General features: G+C 43.4%; 1 protein-coding gene across 1 annotated transcript in view; it reads left to right on the top strand.

Annotated features, from left to right (window-relative positions):
* Positions 1-1,711: 1,711 nt before the first annotated feature.
* The window catches only part of LOC138948360 (uncharacterized), a 139,897-nt gene continuing 124,108 nt past the window's right edge, over positions 1,712-17,500 (top strand). The window contains exons 1-5 of the mRNA XM_070319892.1: positions 1,712-1,819; positions 2,128-2,949; positions 4,855-4,944; positions 8,673-8,882; positions 9,964-10,080. Of these exons, the coding sequence (XP_070175993.1) occupies positions 1,753-1,819; positions 2,128-2,949; positions 4,855-4,944; positions 8,673-8,882; positions 9,964-10,080 (1,306 nt within the window). The 5' untranslated portion in view covers positions 1,712-1,752. The remainder of the gene's footprint in view (positions 1,820-2,127; positions 2,950-4,854; positions 4,945-8,672; positions 8,883-9,963; positions 10,081-17,500) is intronic.

Below are 17,500 nucleotides of genomic sequence, written 5' to 3'. Positions count from 1 at the left end.
TACGAAAAGATCTAAATATGTTAAAAAAAAAATCGATTTCCTCGTCAGACAAGGAAAACCAAGGCATCCTGTCAGGGATAGAATGAGCCGAACTCATTTTGACCTGAGTTCAGGATGGCATGTCTGATCATTGTCACGAATGTAAAGAGTCCAAGTTAGACCTGCTGCTCAAGTATCTACAATGTTCCCAAGGAAAGGAGATAACTCATGCCAAAGTTATTTTTCATCAAAAACACTTGGGTTGATGTTAATACTTTTGAATTGTCTCCCAGTCTTGTAATCCAAATGTATGAGCACATACGTTCATCTGTTCTTATTATTGGAATAACATTCTGGAAGTTTCTGAGAGAGGGTAAATTGCTATTGTGTTGAATAATCCCGGCAAGGACACCTTTGACATTTGACATATATTTACAGTAGCACTGCATAATTGGTTATTTTGTTTATAATATCTCTAATGTTGTTGTCATTGTCATTATATGATGTTTATAGGGGGGGGGGGTGTCAAAGGCGGGGGCACTCTTTACGTGGTGTTAAAATATCGGTATTTGAACATTACTTCAATGATGATAATATAAGTGCCATTTGGCCAATTTTTACTTTTTGGTATTTACTTTTTTTTTTTTAATGCGGAACTTTTCTCTGGGATTTCAAAAGCCAGAATATATTTTATTTATTCTTTTCGTACACAGAATAATATGATAAACTTTGTTCATGATTTTGTTTTAAAAATTCTACATTTGAATGGGGGGGGGGGGGGGTCCTATTTTTTTTTTTACAAAACGTGTCCGAGTGGTGTGTGCACCCTACCTATTTAAAATCATCACAACAAATCCATTTTAGATGCAATTTGAAAAAAATAAAATATATTCTGGCTTCAGAAATGCTAGAGAATAGTTCCGCATTATAACGCTGCGTCGCCCAAAACAAATAACGGTTTTGGGTGTGACAAAAAAAAGAACAGGGCCGGAGTGCTATGTAACTAAATTATGAACAATTCTTCCAAATCCATTTATAAAATATGACACTACCAGACTATGTTTTCGCATATTGAGCCAGAATGTTTAGTTATGGTAAATTGATGTTGCAGTTCCGGAGCAAATGATCAACATTTCTTTGCGAATTTGCGTTCAAACGAAAAGCAGACATCTTCATTTTCTTCCAAGGGAGAAATCGTTGGTCATAAAGTCTGGCAGGACCCAAACATACTTCTGCACGCTTTCTTTTCTTGTCATATTCAGTTGCTTCGCAAAAATAAAATGTCATTGGTTTTCTCAACTTGTCAAATCAGTCAAAACGACCGCAGAACACAGAACTGGGAAATGACACTGATTGAAATACGAAAGATCTTCGATGACGAAAGTATAAATGACGTCATGTGGTCACACCTATCTCGAGAACTATTTTCGATTTGCCCAAACTAAAAAGTCTGGCTCAATATGCGGAAACATGCTGGTAGTGTCATATTTGTTTAATGGGTGTGGAAGATCGTACTGCTCATAATTAACATAGCACTCCGGCCCTGTTCTTTTTTTCGTCACACCCAAAACCGTTATTTGTTTTGGGCGACGCAGCATTATAATTATTAGTTGTAGTGTCTGCACAACCGAGACTGACATTTCACGTGTTCCGAGCACCTGCGTTACCGAGACATGACGTGCGAGTCTGCTTGTAAAATGACGTCATTGTTCTGATCACACTGCGCCAGGAACATTCAGAATGGTGAACCGATTTCTGTCTTGAAGAGGAGAAATGAGAGGGTTTCTGCTCATATCCCTCGTGGCGTGTGTGCTGAGTCCTGTAACACATTCAAGTCAAGGTCAGTCCCAGGGAGGGAGGGAGGGAGAAATAGATGGAGAGATTGACATACAGATAGCTGTCAAAAAACAAGTACTAGTAAATGTATTGTTATTGGCAAGAAGTGATAATGACCTGTTTTTCCACAAAAAGAGATCATTAGTTGGAAGAGAGAGAGTGAGAGAGAGAGAGAGAGAGAGAGAGAGAGACATAAGACAGACAGACAAACAGACAGACAGACAGACGAACAGACACACAGACAGAAAGCTTTCTTGGGCATTGGTATGAGCCAACCTGACTCCTATTGTTTGAGTGACGGTGTTTGTGTAGGTGCCAGGCATGCCAGGAGTGAAGACGTCCCGTCTGACGCCCTGAAGCCCTTGAACGCTGCACAACGGGACCAGCCTCCAGCCCACACAGGATGGAACTCCACCCACACAGGAAGGAACTCCGCCCAAGATGCAAGCAGCGCTGACTTAGTCAGCCGTCTCTCCTCACAAGTCCAGAGCGACGCCGACCCCCCACACAGTCCAGCTGCACGAGTCGAGGCAGAAGAGACAGTGCCACGACTTGAGCCTGAGGCAGTGATAGCCAGTGTCAGGACGGCGGGGGTCAAGTCCCACACACGGCCCTCTCCCCCAACACAGCAAGCGGCAAGAGAGGGATCCCAAATACCGCTGTCGGCTGATAGAGTCACCACTACCTCCACACCAAAGCCAACGTCTGTGCACAGGGTCCAAAGCCGACAGGGGGCTGAGGAAAAAGGCAGCGGGCCGCCCCCATCCCCAACAAGACACAGTACTGATGACAGCAGTTCGGTCCAGCCCCTGCTAAAAGGGAAGGAGGGGGACAGAGAGGCAGGGAACGTAACGGACACGGTTGAAGGCAGAAACGACAAACACGACACACCGTCCCATGATGCACAGCGTCAGAGTCGAGAGGACTCCGTGAAGAACATACAGACAACCCCCCTCACGCACAACAGAGAAGCAGAGCAGCCTCATCGCCAAGAGGAGAACGCTAGCCTCAGAGCAACATTGCCATTACTAGATGACCTTGGGGAAGGTGACGACACAGCCGCCGATGTTTTTCCCGGCCTGGCACAGCGGAACCAAAACCAAAGCGAGAACCATGGGCGACACAGAAGAAAGAGTAAGCTTATGTCTTTGTGTGCCTTAGATGTCACGTATTATACTCTCTCGTTTTGAATGTATATTTAACAAGTCGCGTAAGGCGAAAATACAATATTTAGTCAAGTAGCTGTCGAACTCACAGAATGAAACTGAACGCAACGCAACGCAGCAAGACCGTATACTCGTAGCATCGTCACTCCACCGCCCGTGGCAAAGGCAGTGCACGTGGAATTGACAAGAAGAGCGGGGTATTCGTTGCGCTAAGAAGGATAGCACGCTTTTCTGTACCTCTCTTCGTTTTAACTTTCTGAGCGTGTTTTTAATCCAAACATATCATATCTATATATTTTTGGAATCAGGAACCGACAAGGAATAAGATGAAAGTGTTTTTGAATTGATTTCGAAAAAAAAAATTGATAATAATTTTTATATATTTAATTTTCAGAGCTTGTTTTTAATCCGAATATAACATATTTATATGTTTTTGGAATCAGCAAATGATGGAGAATAAGATAAACGTAAATTTGGATCGTTTTATAAATTTTTATTTTTTTTTACAATTTTCAGATTTTTAATTACCAAAGTCATTAATTAATTTTTAAGCCACCAAGCTGAAATGCAATACCGAACCCCGGGCTTCGTCGAAGATTACTTGACCAAAATTTGAACCAATTTGGTTGAAAAATGAGGGCGTGACAGTGCCGCCTCAACTTTCACGAAAAGCCGGATATGACGTCATCAAAGACATCAAAAAAATGAAAAAAACGTTCGGGGATTTCATACCCAGGAACTCTCATGTCAAATTTCATAAAGATCGGTCCAGTAGTTTAGTCTGAATCGCTCTACACACACACACACAGACAGACACACGCACATACACCACGACCCTCGTTTCGATTCCCCCTCGATGTTAAAATATTTAGTCAAAACTTGACTAAATATAAAAAGGAACAAGTGCCAGTTAAACTCTCTCTCTCTCTCTCTCTCTCTCTCTCTCTCTCTCTCTCTCTCTCTCTCTCTCTCTCTCTCTCTCTCTCTCTCCCTCTCTCTCTCTCTCTCTCTCTCACTCCCCAATTGTAATATTGATTTGTGTTGAACCATACTGAAAAGCGTTATAACAGTTTCATAAAACTTTTTCCGAAAGGTTCCAGTACGTCCAACAAACTCATCAAAACGCCATGATATTAACATCTATTGTGTTTTCAGCGTAGCAATAGGGTCTGATATTTAGACGAGACAAGTAATATAGACACACACACAGATACACACACACACACACATTCAACACACACACACACACACACACACACAAACACACACACACACACACACACACACACACACACATTCAACACACACAAACGCGCACACACACACACGCACACACACACACGCGCGACGGATTTGAACGAAAAGTGTATGAACTCTTAGGTAAGACACCAAATAAACTTTCGGATGTACAAAATGTAAAATATCATTCAGTTTAAGTCACTGTTTCGACGGTTGAAAGGGAATCATGCCGTCACAAAAAGCCATTTTTGAGGGTAGGCGTGGTCACGGACCTGTGACGTCATACCCAAATATTGCTCAGATTCCAGAAACACATTTTTGAGCAGAAGAAAGACTGATCTTCAAATACACGTATATTTCTGACCAAAAAACTGCTGTTTAACATCTGGGGTATACCACTGAAAAAATATCCTTAACTTTTTGTGCTCAGTGTAGTTTACGGTATATGTCATTGCACCATGATCGATGTTGTCTCTTTGCATATATTCCGATACTAAATGTCATTGTAATATGATCGATATTGTCTCTTTGACAAGACCGATACTGAACCTTCGTCAAAAACGTATTGCAACAGATTTCGCACCCAATATAAAGCATTAATTTCCGTGTCGTGATCGATGTTGTCTCTTTGCAGGGGGCACTGTCAACTATTCACCTCCATGCCTTTGCGAAGGTGGCTGTAAAAATGAATTGCGAACGGAATATTCACAGGGGAAGTCTTTTGGTGCGGTATCTCTCTCTCTCTCTCTCTCTCTCTCTCTCTCTCTCTCTCTCTCTCTCTCTCTCTCTCTCTCTCTCTCTCTCTCTCTCTCTCTCTCTCTCTCTCATATATATATGATGAATACCCGCTTCGCCGGGTAGCCGGCTTCGCCGGGAAGAAGTAGAGCCGAATACCCGGCTTCGCCGGCGCACGAAGGAAGGGAGATAAACGCGCAAAACACTGGAGAAGATAAGGAAGAGTAATACCCGGCTTCGCCGGGATGAAAGAGTTGTGGACAGTGACCTTCTAAAAATAATAACGGGAATATGGATTGAGCGTTGTGGACAGTGACCTTCTAAAAATAGTAACGGGAATATGGATTGACGCCACACGAAGGAAGGGAGATAAACGCAAAACACTGGAGAAGATAAGGAAGAGTTACTGGGAATGGATCTGGGAAGATGAACCGAAAAACCAAAATCGGTTCAGCGCTGCGAGCACGTGTTGGAAATTCTCATCGACTAGGTTGTGTCCGGGGTGTACCTGAATATGCCCACCAAATTTGAAGCAGATCCATCGAGAACTTTGGCCGTGCATCGCGAACACACACACACACACACACACACACACACACACACACACACACACACACACACACACACACACACACACACAGACAGACAGACACAAGTCGTATATATATATATATATATATATGTATAATGTCATGTATAATGTCATGTCAAGTTGTTTCAAAGACTATATGCATTTGTCTGTCAAATAAAACCAAATTTGCTCGGGAGTACCTCCCGTGCCTTAAACTCCTTAACTGAGCGTCTTTTTTGAATTGGTTCCTCGTCTATACGTTGTAGCTCCATATAAGGAAAACCAACAAGTTTCTTTTTGCGTTTTTATTCACTTATAGTTTGATCACACCCTGTTCTTTTGCAAATCAAGTTTTTAACGATTTTCTTTTAACTTTATTTTGCAATGTCGATGTCACTCTTTTGGACCATGACCCAACTCCCAACTGCTGGCGTAATCTGGTGGTAAGAAATTCCCAAACACTAGTTGCTGTTGTGTTGTATCTTGTGTTTAGACGGGCGCAGTGGCACAATGGTAAGACATCGACCTACTAATTGGAAGGTCGTGAGTTCGAATCCCGGCCGCGGCCGCCTGATGGGTTAAGGGTGAAGATTTGTCCGATCTCGCAGGTCAACTTATGTGCAGACCTGCTAGTGCCTTATCCCCCTTCGTGTGTACACTCAAGCACAAGACCAAGTGCGCACGGAAAAGATCATGTAATCCTTGTCAGAGCTCGGTGGGTGATAGAAATACGAAAATACCCAGCATGTTTCCCCCGAAATCGGCGTATGCTACCTGAATGGCGGGGTAAAAACGGTCGTACACATTAAAAACCCACTCATGCATTGATGCAACAACATGAGCGAACGTGGGAGTTTGAGCGCATGAACGAAGAAAAACGAAGACGACGAATCTTGTGTTTCAAGTTTGACTAACATTTTAACTTCGTCTATCGACCGTTACATCGACACAGGCTACAGCGTTACATCGACACAGGCTACAGCTATGGCGCGATCGTTACATCGACACAGGCTACAGCTATGACGATCGTTACATCGACACAGGCTACAGCTATGACGATCGTTACATCGACACAGGCTACAGCTATGACGATCGTTACATCGACACAGGCTACAGCTATGACGATCGTTACAGCGACACAGGCTACAGCTATGACGATCGTTACATCGACACAGGCTACAGCTATGACGATCGTTACATCGACACAGGCTACAGCTATGACGATCGTTACATCGACACAGGCTACAGCTATGACGATCGTTACATCGACACAGGCTACAGCTATGACAATCGTTACCAGTAGTGTGTGCCTGACATCAAAATTCAAACTTGCCATCTCTCTTCGTAAGTGACATCGTTGAAAACAACGACGGCAGTGCATTGTGTGTTAATGTTGCTTCTGGGAAGCATCGTCCCACAGCAAAACGACGTGACGGCGTGATGTGCATCGACTAAGCAAATGGCAATCGTTACCGTTTGACACAGAAAATGTAGCTAACTTGCTTTGACAAAGTAAACGGATTAAAGTAGGTTAAAGCTTATATTTGGGTAAATAGCGTTCAGAGAAGGCAGTGTGTAGCTCCCATTACATCAATGTTGACCAGAGCCATCCGATGAGTAGCAGAAGAACTTTCCTATCAACAGGAAAATTGGACACGGTGTGTGGCGATCGACATACATCGATTTCCAAAACGTTTGCGCAACAACAAATGAAAATGTGTTACTTATTTTACGATATGTTTCAAGGTGGTTTCCTTCTGGCCACGTTCTTGAACAGCGTCATATTATAGACTAGAATGAATACCCGCTTCGCCGGGTAGCCGGCTTCGCCGGGAAGAAGTACTTAGAGCCGCCAAGCTTAGGTCCCTCCCAGATTCGTGGAATGGGAACAGCACGAAAATGATTCAGTGGCCATAATGCCATTCCTGACCATATCGAGTCCCATCCTTGTCGACGAATGTAACCGTGTTAATCACCTTTGGAGGCGAACTCCACTCAAACAGGATTGAGCAATTTAGAGCTTATCTCTAAGCCCTTTTGATCTGTTATGGCTTCTCAAAGGAAGGCCAGTACATACAAATACACAAAAGCCGCCAGACCACATCACAAACAGAACTGAACAATCCACAGGTGTTGCCCACATAGAGAGAGAGAGAGACACACACACACACACACACACACACACAAACACAGAGAAGCCGTATATATAGAGAGATAGATGACAGTGTATTTTTCGCGTGGCTATAAATTGATTCGACCTTTGCACTTTTACAGTGAGGATAATTTACGGGTCCAATTTACGTTCTGGACACTGCGGTGACCTTCTAAAAATAGTAACAGAACGCCGGGAATATCCGAAGATGCCCCACTCATACTATAGTGCACCATACGAAGGAAGGGAGGTAAACGCTGAAAACCTGGAGAAGATAAGGAAGAGTTACTTATAATGGTGAAATGAACACAAATAACCAAAATCGGTTCAGCGCTGCGCGCTGAGAGCACGTGTTGAAATATCTCATCGATGATATTGTGTCCGGGGTGTAGCTGAATACGGTGTCCAAATTTGAAAAAGATCCACCGAGAACTTTGGCGTTGTGATGTGGTGTAGCGGCTTTGGTGTGTCGGTATGGGGGCCCGGGTAGCTGAGGTGGAACCAAAATCGGTTCAGCGCTGCGCGCTGAGAGCACGTGTTGAAATATCTCATCGATCAGGTTGTGTCCGGGGTCTCTGTGAATAAGCCCACCAAATTTGAAGCAGATCCATCGAGAACTTTGGCCGTGCATCGCGAAGACACAGATAGACACACAGACACACAGACACAAGTCGTATATATATATAGATTACATTCGAATTAAGGCTGGGATGGACACGCCGGGTCAACTGTATGTGTAAGCTAAGAATCACTTTCCATGTCCCACCCCTGTGTCACCACAGTGGCACGTAAAAGACCTCGATCATTCTGCCATAAGTGCAGGTGGCTGATTACGGCCACTGATTACACCTACATACACACACACCTGGGTAGCACAATTCTTGTTGCTGCTTGTTTTCCACTGGGAGGAAGCTACCCGAATTTCCCAGCAAGGTCAAAATAAAGAAATAAAGAATTGTAATAACCACCCTCATATTGTTCTTGTCGATTTCAGTGAATTTCCTTTTGGGGAAGCCAGTGGAAAGTAGCTCCCAACAAGGCGCTTTCGGCCCGCCCTGCGTCCTGACAGATGGACGGTTTGAAGGTCTTTCTGGCGCCACATGTTGGTCAAGTGCCACCAGCGATTATGCGCCGTGGGTGATCATCGACATGGAGACCGAGTTAACTGTCGCCACCATTTTTTTGTATAAGATTACGCAGAGCGGTAAGTAAGCCAATCATGTGGTTGCGTGTGGTGTACCAGAGTGGTGGTAGCGTGTGGTGTACCAGAGTGGTGGTTGCGTGTGGTGTACCAGAGTGGTGGTTGCGTGTGGTGTACCAGAGTGGTGGTAGCGTGTGGTGTACCAGAGTGGTGGTAGCGTGTGGTGTACCAGAGTGGTGGTAGCGTGTGGTGTACCAGAGTGGTGGTAGCGTGTGGTGTACCAGAGTGGTGGTTGCGTGTGGTGTACCAGAGTGGTGGTAGCGTGTGGTGTACCAGAGTGGTGGTTGCGTGTGGTGTACCAGAGTGGTGGTAGCGTGTGGTGTACCAGAGTGGTGGTAGCGTGTGGTGTACCAGAGTGGTGGTAGCGTGTGGTGTACCAGAGTGGTGGTTGCGTGTGGTGTACCAGAGTGGTGGTTGCGTGTGGTGTACCAGAGTGGTGGTAGCGTGTGGTGTACCAGAGTGGTGGTAGCGTGTGGTGTACCAGAGTGGTGGTTGCGTGTGGTGTACCAGAGTGGTGGTAGCGTGTGGTGTACCAGAGTGGTGGTAGCGTGTGGTGTACCAGAGTGGTGGTTGCGTGTGGTGTACCAGAGTGGTGGTAGCGTGTGGTGTACCAGAGTGGTGGTTGCGTGTGGTGTACCAGAGTGGTGGTAGCGTGTGGTGTACCAGAGTGGTGGTAGCGTGTGGTGTACCAGAGTGGTGGTAGCGTGTGGTGTACCAGAGTGGTGGTTGCGTGTGGTGTACCAGAGTGGTGGTAGCGTGTGGTGTACCAGAGTGGTGGTAGCGTGTGGTGTACCAGAGTGGTGGTAGCGTGTGGTGTACCAGAGTGGTGGTAGCGTGTGGTGTACCAGAGTGGTGGTTGCGTGTGGTGTACCAGAGTGGTGGTAGCGTGTGGTGTACCAGAGTGGTGGTTGCGTGTGGTGTACCAGAGTGGTGGTGAATGCAGTGGACATAGTATGACCAAGCTAAGAAAGGGTAACTCCCGCGGAAAACTTGAATTCCAGAAAACAGGGTGACAAATGTTCACGTGATCACAGCCTGCAACTGCGAAAGGGAGGCAATCGGGTGTTTGTTGTTCTTGTTTCAGATACGTACAAGAACACGCTGAGATCTACCAGTGTGTCAGTGGACGGAGTGCATTGCGGCGATATTTATGACTATGGGGACAACCGCCCTGAAGCCTCGACATATATCGCAGCCAGCCGTGAGTAGACGACAGTGTATACCTCCACACTTATCTTTGCATACTTCTTCTTCTTCTTCTTCTTCTTCGTTCATGGGCTTATAGGCTCCCACGTTCACCCATGTTTTTAGCACGAGAGCAGTTTTACGTGTATGACGTTTTTACCCCGCCATTCGGGCAGCATACGCCGATTTCGGGGGAGGCATGCTGGGTATTTTCGTGTTTCTACAACCCACCGAACTCTGACATGGATTACAGGATCTTTTCCGCGCGCACTTGGTCTTGTGCTTACGCGTACACACGAAGGGGGTTAATTCACTAAGCAGGTCTGCATATAAGTTGATCTGGGAGATCGGAAAAGTCTCCACTCTCAACCCACCAGGCGGCAGCGACCGGGATTCGAACTCACGACCTCCCGATTAGGAGGCCGACGTCTTACCACCACGCCACTGCGCCCGTCGAGTCATCTTTGCACACAAATCAAGCTAGACCCGACAAAGCTTGGCACACACATCAAGCTAGACCCGACATAGCGTGGCACACACATCAAGCTAGCCCCGACATAGCTTGGCACACGAATCAAGCTAGACCCGACAAAGCGTGGCACACACATCAAGCTAGACCCGACATAGCGTGGCACACACATCAAGCTAGACCCGACAAAGCTTGGCACACACATCAAGCTAGACCCGACATAGCGTGGCACACACATCAAGCTAGACCCGACAAAGCTTGGCACACACATCAAGCTAGACCCGACATAGCGTGGCACACACATCAAGCTAGACCCGACAAAGCTTGGCACACACATCAAGCTAGACCAGACATAGCGTGGCACACACATCAAGCTAGACCAGACATAGCTTGGCACACACATCAAGCTAGACCAGACATAGCTTGGCACACAAATCAAACTAGACCAGACATAGCTTGGCACACAAATCAAGCTAGACCAGACATAGCTTGGCACACAAATCAAGCTAGACCAGACATAGCGTGGCACACACATCAAGCTAGACCCGACAAAGCTTGGCACACACATCAAGCTAGACCAGACATAGGGTGGCACACACATCAAGCTAGACCAGACATAGCTTGGCACACAAATCAAACTAGACCAGACATAGCTTGGCACACAAATCAAGCTAGACCAGACATAGCTTGGCACACAAATCAAGCTAGACCAGACAAAGTTTATTGTTTATCATTTCCTGATGCCAATAAACTATAGACATGTTATGTTTGTATGAAAAACAAGCTCGGAAGGTTCAAAAGATTAATAAAATCGCGCTTTCCTGTTAAGCTCAACCGCTACCGCGCTTTACATGCTTGTTAGTTTAAGTACGTTTTCACGTGAAAACTGTCAGCGATTTCCTTGCCACGGGATATTCACGAAGTTTTATTGTCTTGGTACAAAAAATATGCAGTGTGTTCAGTTTTATTTTGTGAGTTTGGCACATTGACTAAATGAAGTAATTTTGCATTACGCGACTTTTTACATTTAGTCAAGTTTTGACAAAATGTTTTAACATAGAGACGAGGGTCGTGGTGTATGTGTGTGTGTGTGTGTGTGTGTGTGTGTGTGTGTGTGTGTGTGTGTGTGTGTGTGTGTGTGTGTGTGTGTGTGTGTGTCTGTGTGTGTCTGTGCGTGTGTGTGTGTTGAGCGATTCAGACCAAACTACTGGACCGATCTGTATGAAATTTGACATGAGAGTTCCTGGGAATGATATCCCCGGACGTTTTTTTCTTTTTTCGATAAATACCTTTGATGACGTCATATCCGGCTTTTTGTAAAAGTTGAGGCGGCACTGTCACACCCTCATTTTTCAATCACATTGATTGAAATTTTGGCCAAGCAATCTTCGACGAAGGCCGGACTTCGGTATTGCACTTCAGCTTGGTGGCTTAACAATTAATTGATGACTTTGGTCATTAAAAATCTGAAAATTGTAAAAAAAAAATTAAAAAAAAATTAGAACGATCCAAATTTACGTTCATCTTATTCTTCATCATTTTCTTATTCCAAAAACATATAAATATGTTATATTTGGATTAAAAACAAGCTCTGAAAATTAAAAATATAAAAATTATTATTAAAATAAAGTTTCCGAAATCGATTTAAAAACACTTTCATCTTATTCCTTGTGGGTTCCTGATTCTAAAGTACGCGCGCATCCACCGCTGCAGCAAAGACGCAGACCGAGCGTCGCTACTTCCGCTTCCGAAAAAAAGATACAAATAAAAAAGCATTTGAAAAAGTGAAGAGGAAAAGTATGTGTTAAGATATTAAACAAGGTGGTTTGAATATGATTGATGTGAATGATTTACACAACTCGTTTTTATTGTCGTGGGCATTACGTTTGCAAAATGATGTATATGGTAAATGGAAATGTATTCCATCTGATTTGTTGTTACGTTTGGGAAAACACAGGTGTTGTTTTTGTCAGAGGTGTTACCCAAGCAATTTGAAGGCTTGGGATTAATAGATAGTATGTTTTGGAAACAAGTTGTATTGCGTTGGTTAGAAAATAAGTATAAGTTTAAAACAGAGGTTGCAGAAGAGGTTAAAATAGACGAAATTTGTTTGTGGAATAATTGTAAAGTTTTGTATAAGGGCCAAACGTTATTTTTACGTGAATGGATTTGTGGAGATATTTGTTTTGCAAAAGGATATTTTGGTAAATGGACATATGATATCGTTCCACACTGATTGTGAGAGAATCGGAAATAACCCTGCACGTGTGTTCGAATATAACGCAGTAAGAACCGCAATTGAAAACGCGGTTAAAAAAACCAAGAGATGGAATTATAAATAGAAAGGTAAATATGTTGGAGAGTGAAGTGTTATTAAAACCAAGGCAGATTCGTACAATTTTAATTGAAAAGTCAGTTATAGAACCCATTGCAGTAAGATTTTGGAAACATACATTTGGTTTTGAACTTGTGGATATATAAACACGTACTGTAGTCTAGGTTTTGATATAATAAAATTAAGATTGTTGCACTGGAAAGTTCTTCATAATATATACTCCACAAACATTTTGTTATTTAAAATGGGTATTTCACCTAGTGTGGATTGTACATATTGTGTTGGAGAAATAGATTATATGGAACATTTTTTTTATTCGTGTAAAAAGATTTCAAGTATTTGGAAATATATTGAGGATAAAGTCTTCGTAAAGATAAATATAAATGTACATGATTGTTTGTTTGGTATGATATATTGTTCTGAATATTTACATGCAGTTGTTGATTATGTTAATGTTTTAATTATTATAGCAAAAATGTGTGTAGGGATTTTATAAGTATGGAACTCCAGTAGGAATTAGATATATTTTTGATTATGAATTGCGGTTTAGGAATGTAGAATAAACAACAAAATTTAGACAAGAATTAAAAAAGACCTATGAAGAAGGATAGGTCTTCTGCCCGCAAAAATTTAAAAAAAATAAGGGCAATAAAGTAAGGATTGAAGCAGCCTGCATGCAACTGAGGTTAAAAAAAAGAAAGAAAAGGACACACACAACAAGTGTTGACCTTAACGGGGTCAAAAAGCCGCCCTTGGTAATATGGGGGTGGGACATGGATTTTTGATAATTCCGGCCGGAATTGCGCGAGGACAATAAAAGTTCGGCTGGAATTTTTGACCAATCAACGACGAGAAAAGCTCAAAAGTCCGCGCGGCCGGAATTCCGCGGGGACATGGCGTATCTGGCGTTCCATAAATTTCTTCTGGTATATGCCTTCACTGAGGCAAGTATACAGGTCTTCAAATAACATTTACGCAAAATCAACATAAACATTTGGATATAATTGTTTTAAATCATCAAAGCCTAACTATCGCTTGTCACTTAACACATGACCAGCCGAAACAATTCCATTTTCTATCCAATCTAACATACAAATACATTTACCAGCTCTACATATACTTTTTACAATTAGTCAAGTTTTGACTAAAGTTTTAAACATACAGGGGGAATCGAGACTAGGGTCGTGGTGTATATGTGTCTGTCTGTGTGTATGTGTGTGTAGAGCGATTCAGAGAAAACTATTTGACCGATCTTCATGAAACTTAACATGAGTGTCACGTTTTAAAGTCAAATGAATGACCTAAAACGGTCAATTACTGCTAACTGACTAACCACACCACGATCCACTCTCGCAGTCACACAAAAAAGTTAGAAACAACAAAAGTATAAGTTCTAGACGTCTGTTTATGTACACTAACTCTCCACCTCCCTCTTCTCGTGAAGCCAAAAGTGTTTTTACGACCAAGTCGTAAAGCAATAACAAAGACAACTGACAAAAGCCAGTTAGAGTTTATGAAATAATAAGAACACGCTGAACCGTGTAAAGTTAGAAAACACTTAGCTGCTCTGTAAAAAGTCTTAGCCTGCACAGGCGTTAACACTCCACGTTGTCACAACTCAAAGTTCTTCATAAAGGGTTAGAAAAATGACAAGGTGGGGGGCGTTTACACATGAGTGCACTCAACTCTCGGTGTAACCAGGGTCCATTCGATGAAACGCAGTGGAGCATACAGGTGAAAGTTGGAGCAACACCGGTAACAGCCGTAGAACAGCAAACGTACAGCAAAGGACAGCAACAGTATAGCCCGTCTTCAACAGCAAACAGGTAGCAGCCAGGTAGCAAACGTCCAGCCAACGTACAGCAACACCTCCAGCAACAACCAGCAACAACCGGCATCAAGCTGAAACAAGAGCAATTGGTGCAGTGACCATGCCAACAATCCCCCTTTTTCCACCTTTAAACATATCTAACTTCCCCCTTCAGCGAGCACGTGGTACCTGCAAGGATAGACTTTTAATAACAACTCAAGACATTTTCTCCGCCTCTCCATATCTGCAAAAACCATATACAGATTACAATTTAGCGTTATAATGAGCAAGTTATACGCTATCATGGAGAAACAAAACAGCGTTTACATTTCACAGACATGGACTGGTCACCAGCGTAAAGTAACGGCTAATTACCTCAACAGCTCGTAAAATGTAGCTCTCCCAAGAAAACCGCTTGAATATTTGGCTCCCGCTCGTCAGCGAAAGTATGTAGCCAAATCCCTCCCGTGCTAAGCCTTCTGCGTTCTGCACTGACGCCAGAAGCCCGTTGGTCGACCTAAACCAGTCTTGCAACGCGTTGGAATCCTCCAAATCTTAGTCACGGAAATACACCAGACCTCCGTCTGCAAAAGCATGTAGGAAGAGAAAGAACGCAAGACGGGGAAAGAAAGAGACCATGTGATCTCCCTGACCAATCAGCAATCGCTTCCTCAAACCAAGCGATCTTCCTGACCAATCACTGGTCGCCTACCAAACACACCTATAGCATGCTTGGAGCACGTGTTCTAAACGGTGAGCGAAATCACCTGATACCCGCACGGTTTCCACGTGAATTTCGTGCTCTCAGCCAAAACTTTTCCGCAATGCGGTATGGCCAGCGCAGGCGCATTACGTTGCAATTTGAGAAAGGCGCCCAACAAAGTTACTTTCTCAAACGTGTCACGGAAACTGTGACAATGAGAGTTCCTGAGTTTGATATCCCCAAGCGTTTTGCACGTGAAAAGTGAGCGATTTTTTTGCCACGGGGGTTGACGAAGATGTATTGGAAAAAAAAAGTGCGTTCAGTTTCATTCTGTAATTTCGAAACATTGACTAAATGTTGTAATTTCGCCTCACGCGACTTGTATTATAATGCAATGGTTCTGAAACAGGCTGATTTCACTTAAGGGGCACACGTTTCTCATAAAACATCTTATAATGTCTAAAAACGTCAGACCAAAAAGGTTTTTTCACCCTCAACATCAAAACATGTGCATACTCTCCACCATACTGTCTAACTTTCTTTTTACCAAGGAACAAGTTGCATGCAAAATTTGTGTTACTTTTCTATCATTACACAATATGCGCTTCAACCAACCAATTTTAAAACTTGCGAGGAATGACTTTACATCAACCATTTTCAACCCACCATCCTCATACAACTGGCATATTTTTAATGGTCTTATCTAGCGGGTCGTAAAGGGCAGGTCGAGTCTTCTCTCAGGTTGGTTAAGCAGGGACAAAGTTTTCTATGAGGCGCGGTTCGAAGGCGAATCGTGTAAGCATTTGCTTTTCTTGTTTAAATACTTTTCCTGAGATGTTTGTAACATTTGGCATTCGATATTTAAGTTTTTGGAGATACTTCAAAACCTTGGACTTTTCCTTTCATTCCTAAATCGTGAGCATAACGCTACGGGGACAGTCACACAAACTCAAGCAGTATAATTATTTGGGGTTTAAGGAAGATTCAATCTTTTTCTGTAATATCGTTACACTCTCTTTTTAACGATCAAATAAAGATCGAAATCGTCACTTTTTCTCTCCCCCCCCCCCCCCCCCCCCCTTAAAAATGATCGATGCTGTCCTTGCTGCGAATATACTCACAGGCATTCGGAATCAAACCATTCAGCCCTATCATTATCATCCGTGTTGCAATGCCTGTTCTTTAAAGGCAGAGTAAGCCTCCCGTAAACCATCACAGATACGGTCAGGCTTTTACACACAGTACAAACACCATTTCATTTAAACACTCACCAATTGAGAACATCCTAGGTGCCCTCCGTAAAGAGCGAACAATTTTCAAAGAATTTATTTTTGCGTGGTTTATCTTACCCCTGAGCCATCGTGAACCCGTGTGATCCAGTTTTCCCTTTTCACAATGCAGTCGTCATAGTTAGTCATTTGAATGCGACTCGACGTGAGCTTATCTACAATAGCACGTTTTTTTTATGCACGAAACAACGGCTGTGGTTCACAAGAACTCTAGCGATGGCTTTTGACTGTTAAGAGGAACGGCGATTTGCACTGATAAACCGGCCGTCGTCTGCTACGACCCTTGCGTGACCCTGCTTCCGGGCTTTTCTTTTTTTAAACTTTCACAACTTCGAATTGTTCTGATCTTGTCTTGATGAAAAACGAATTCTTTTATGATTAAAGAATGTTTGTATAACAAGCTGTCAATTTATTATTTAGATTTTAAAAGTTAGGTCTAGCGCAAAAACGAGGCGCCGTTGTTGTTAACGGAACAAGTCTACGAAAATAAATTCTTTGAAAATGTCTCACGCTCGACAGAAAGCAGCCAGGATGTTCCCGTTCGGTGAGCGTTCAAATGGAAGTATGCTTGTACTGTATTTAGACGCTCGGGGAGCTCTGTGATGGTTTACGGGAGGCTTACTGTGCCTTTAACATACAAGAAGTGGTATTGAATAGTGCATCAGAAACAAATGTGATACTGCCTCGTCAACATGGACGTTTACTCTTGTCAAACTCACGACAGTTTGATTCCGCTTCCAGTGACATGTGGTCTGACTCGACTCTCTCACCAACCACACGCATTTTGGAGCTAGGCACCAGGCAGGTTGATACACCATGGGCATTCCCCC

Source organism: Littorina saxatilis, linkage group LG15 (genome assembly GCF_037325665.1).
Source record: "Littorina saxatilis isolate snail1 linkage group LG15, US_GU_Lsax_2.0, whole genome shotgun sequence".
In the NCBI taxonomy this organism is placed as follows: Eukaryota; Metazoa; Mollusca; class Gastropoda; order Littorinimorpha; family Littorinidae; genus Littorina; species Littorina saxatilis.
Note: the sequence above shows the minus strand (reverse complement) of the source record. Positions and strands in the feature narration are given on the sequence as shown.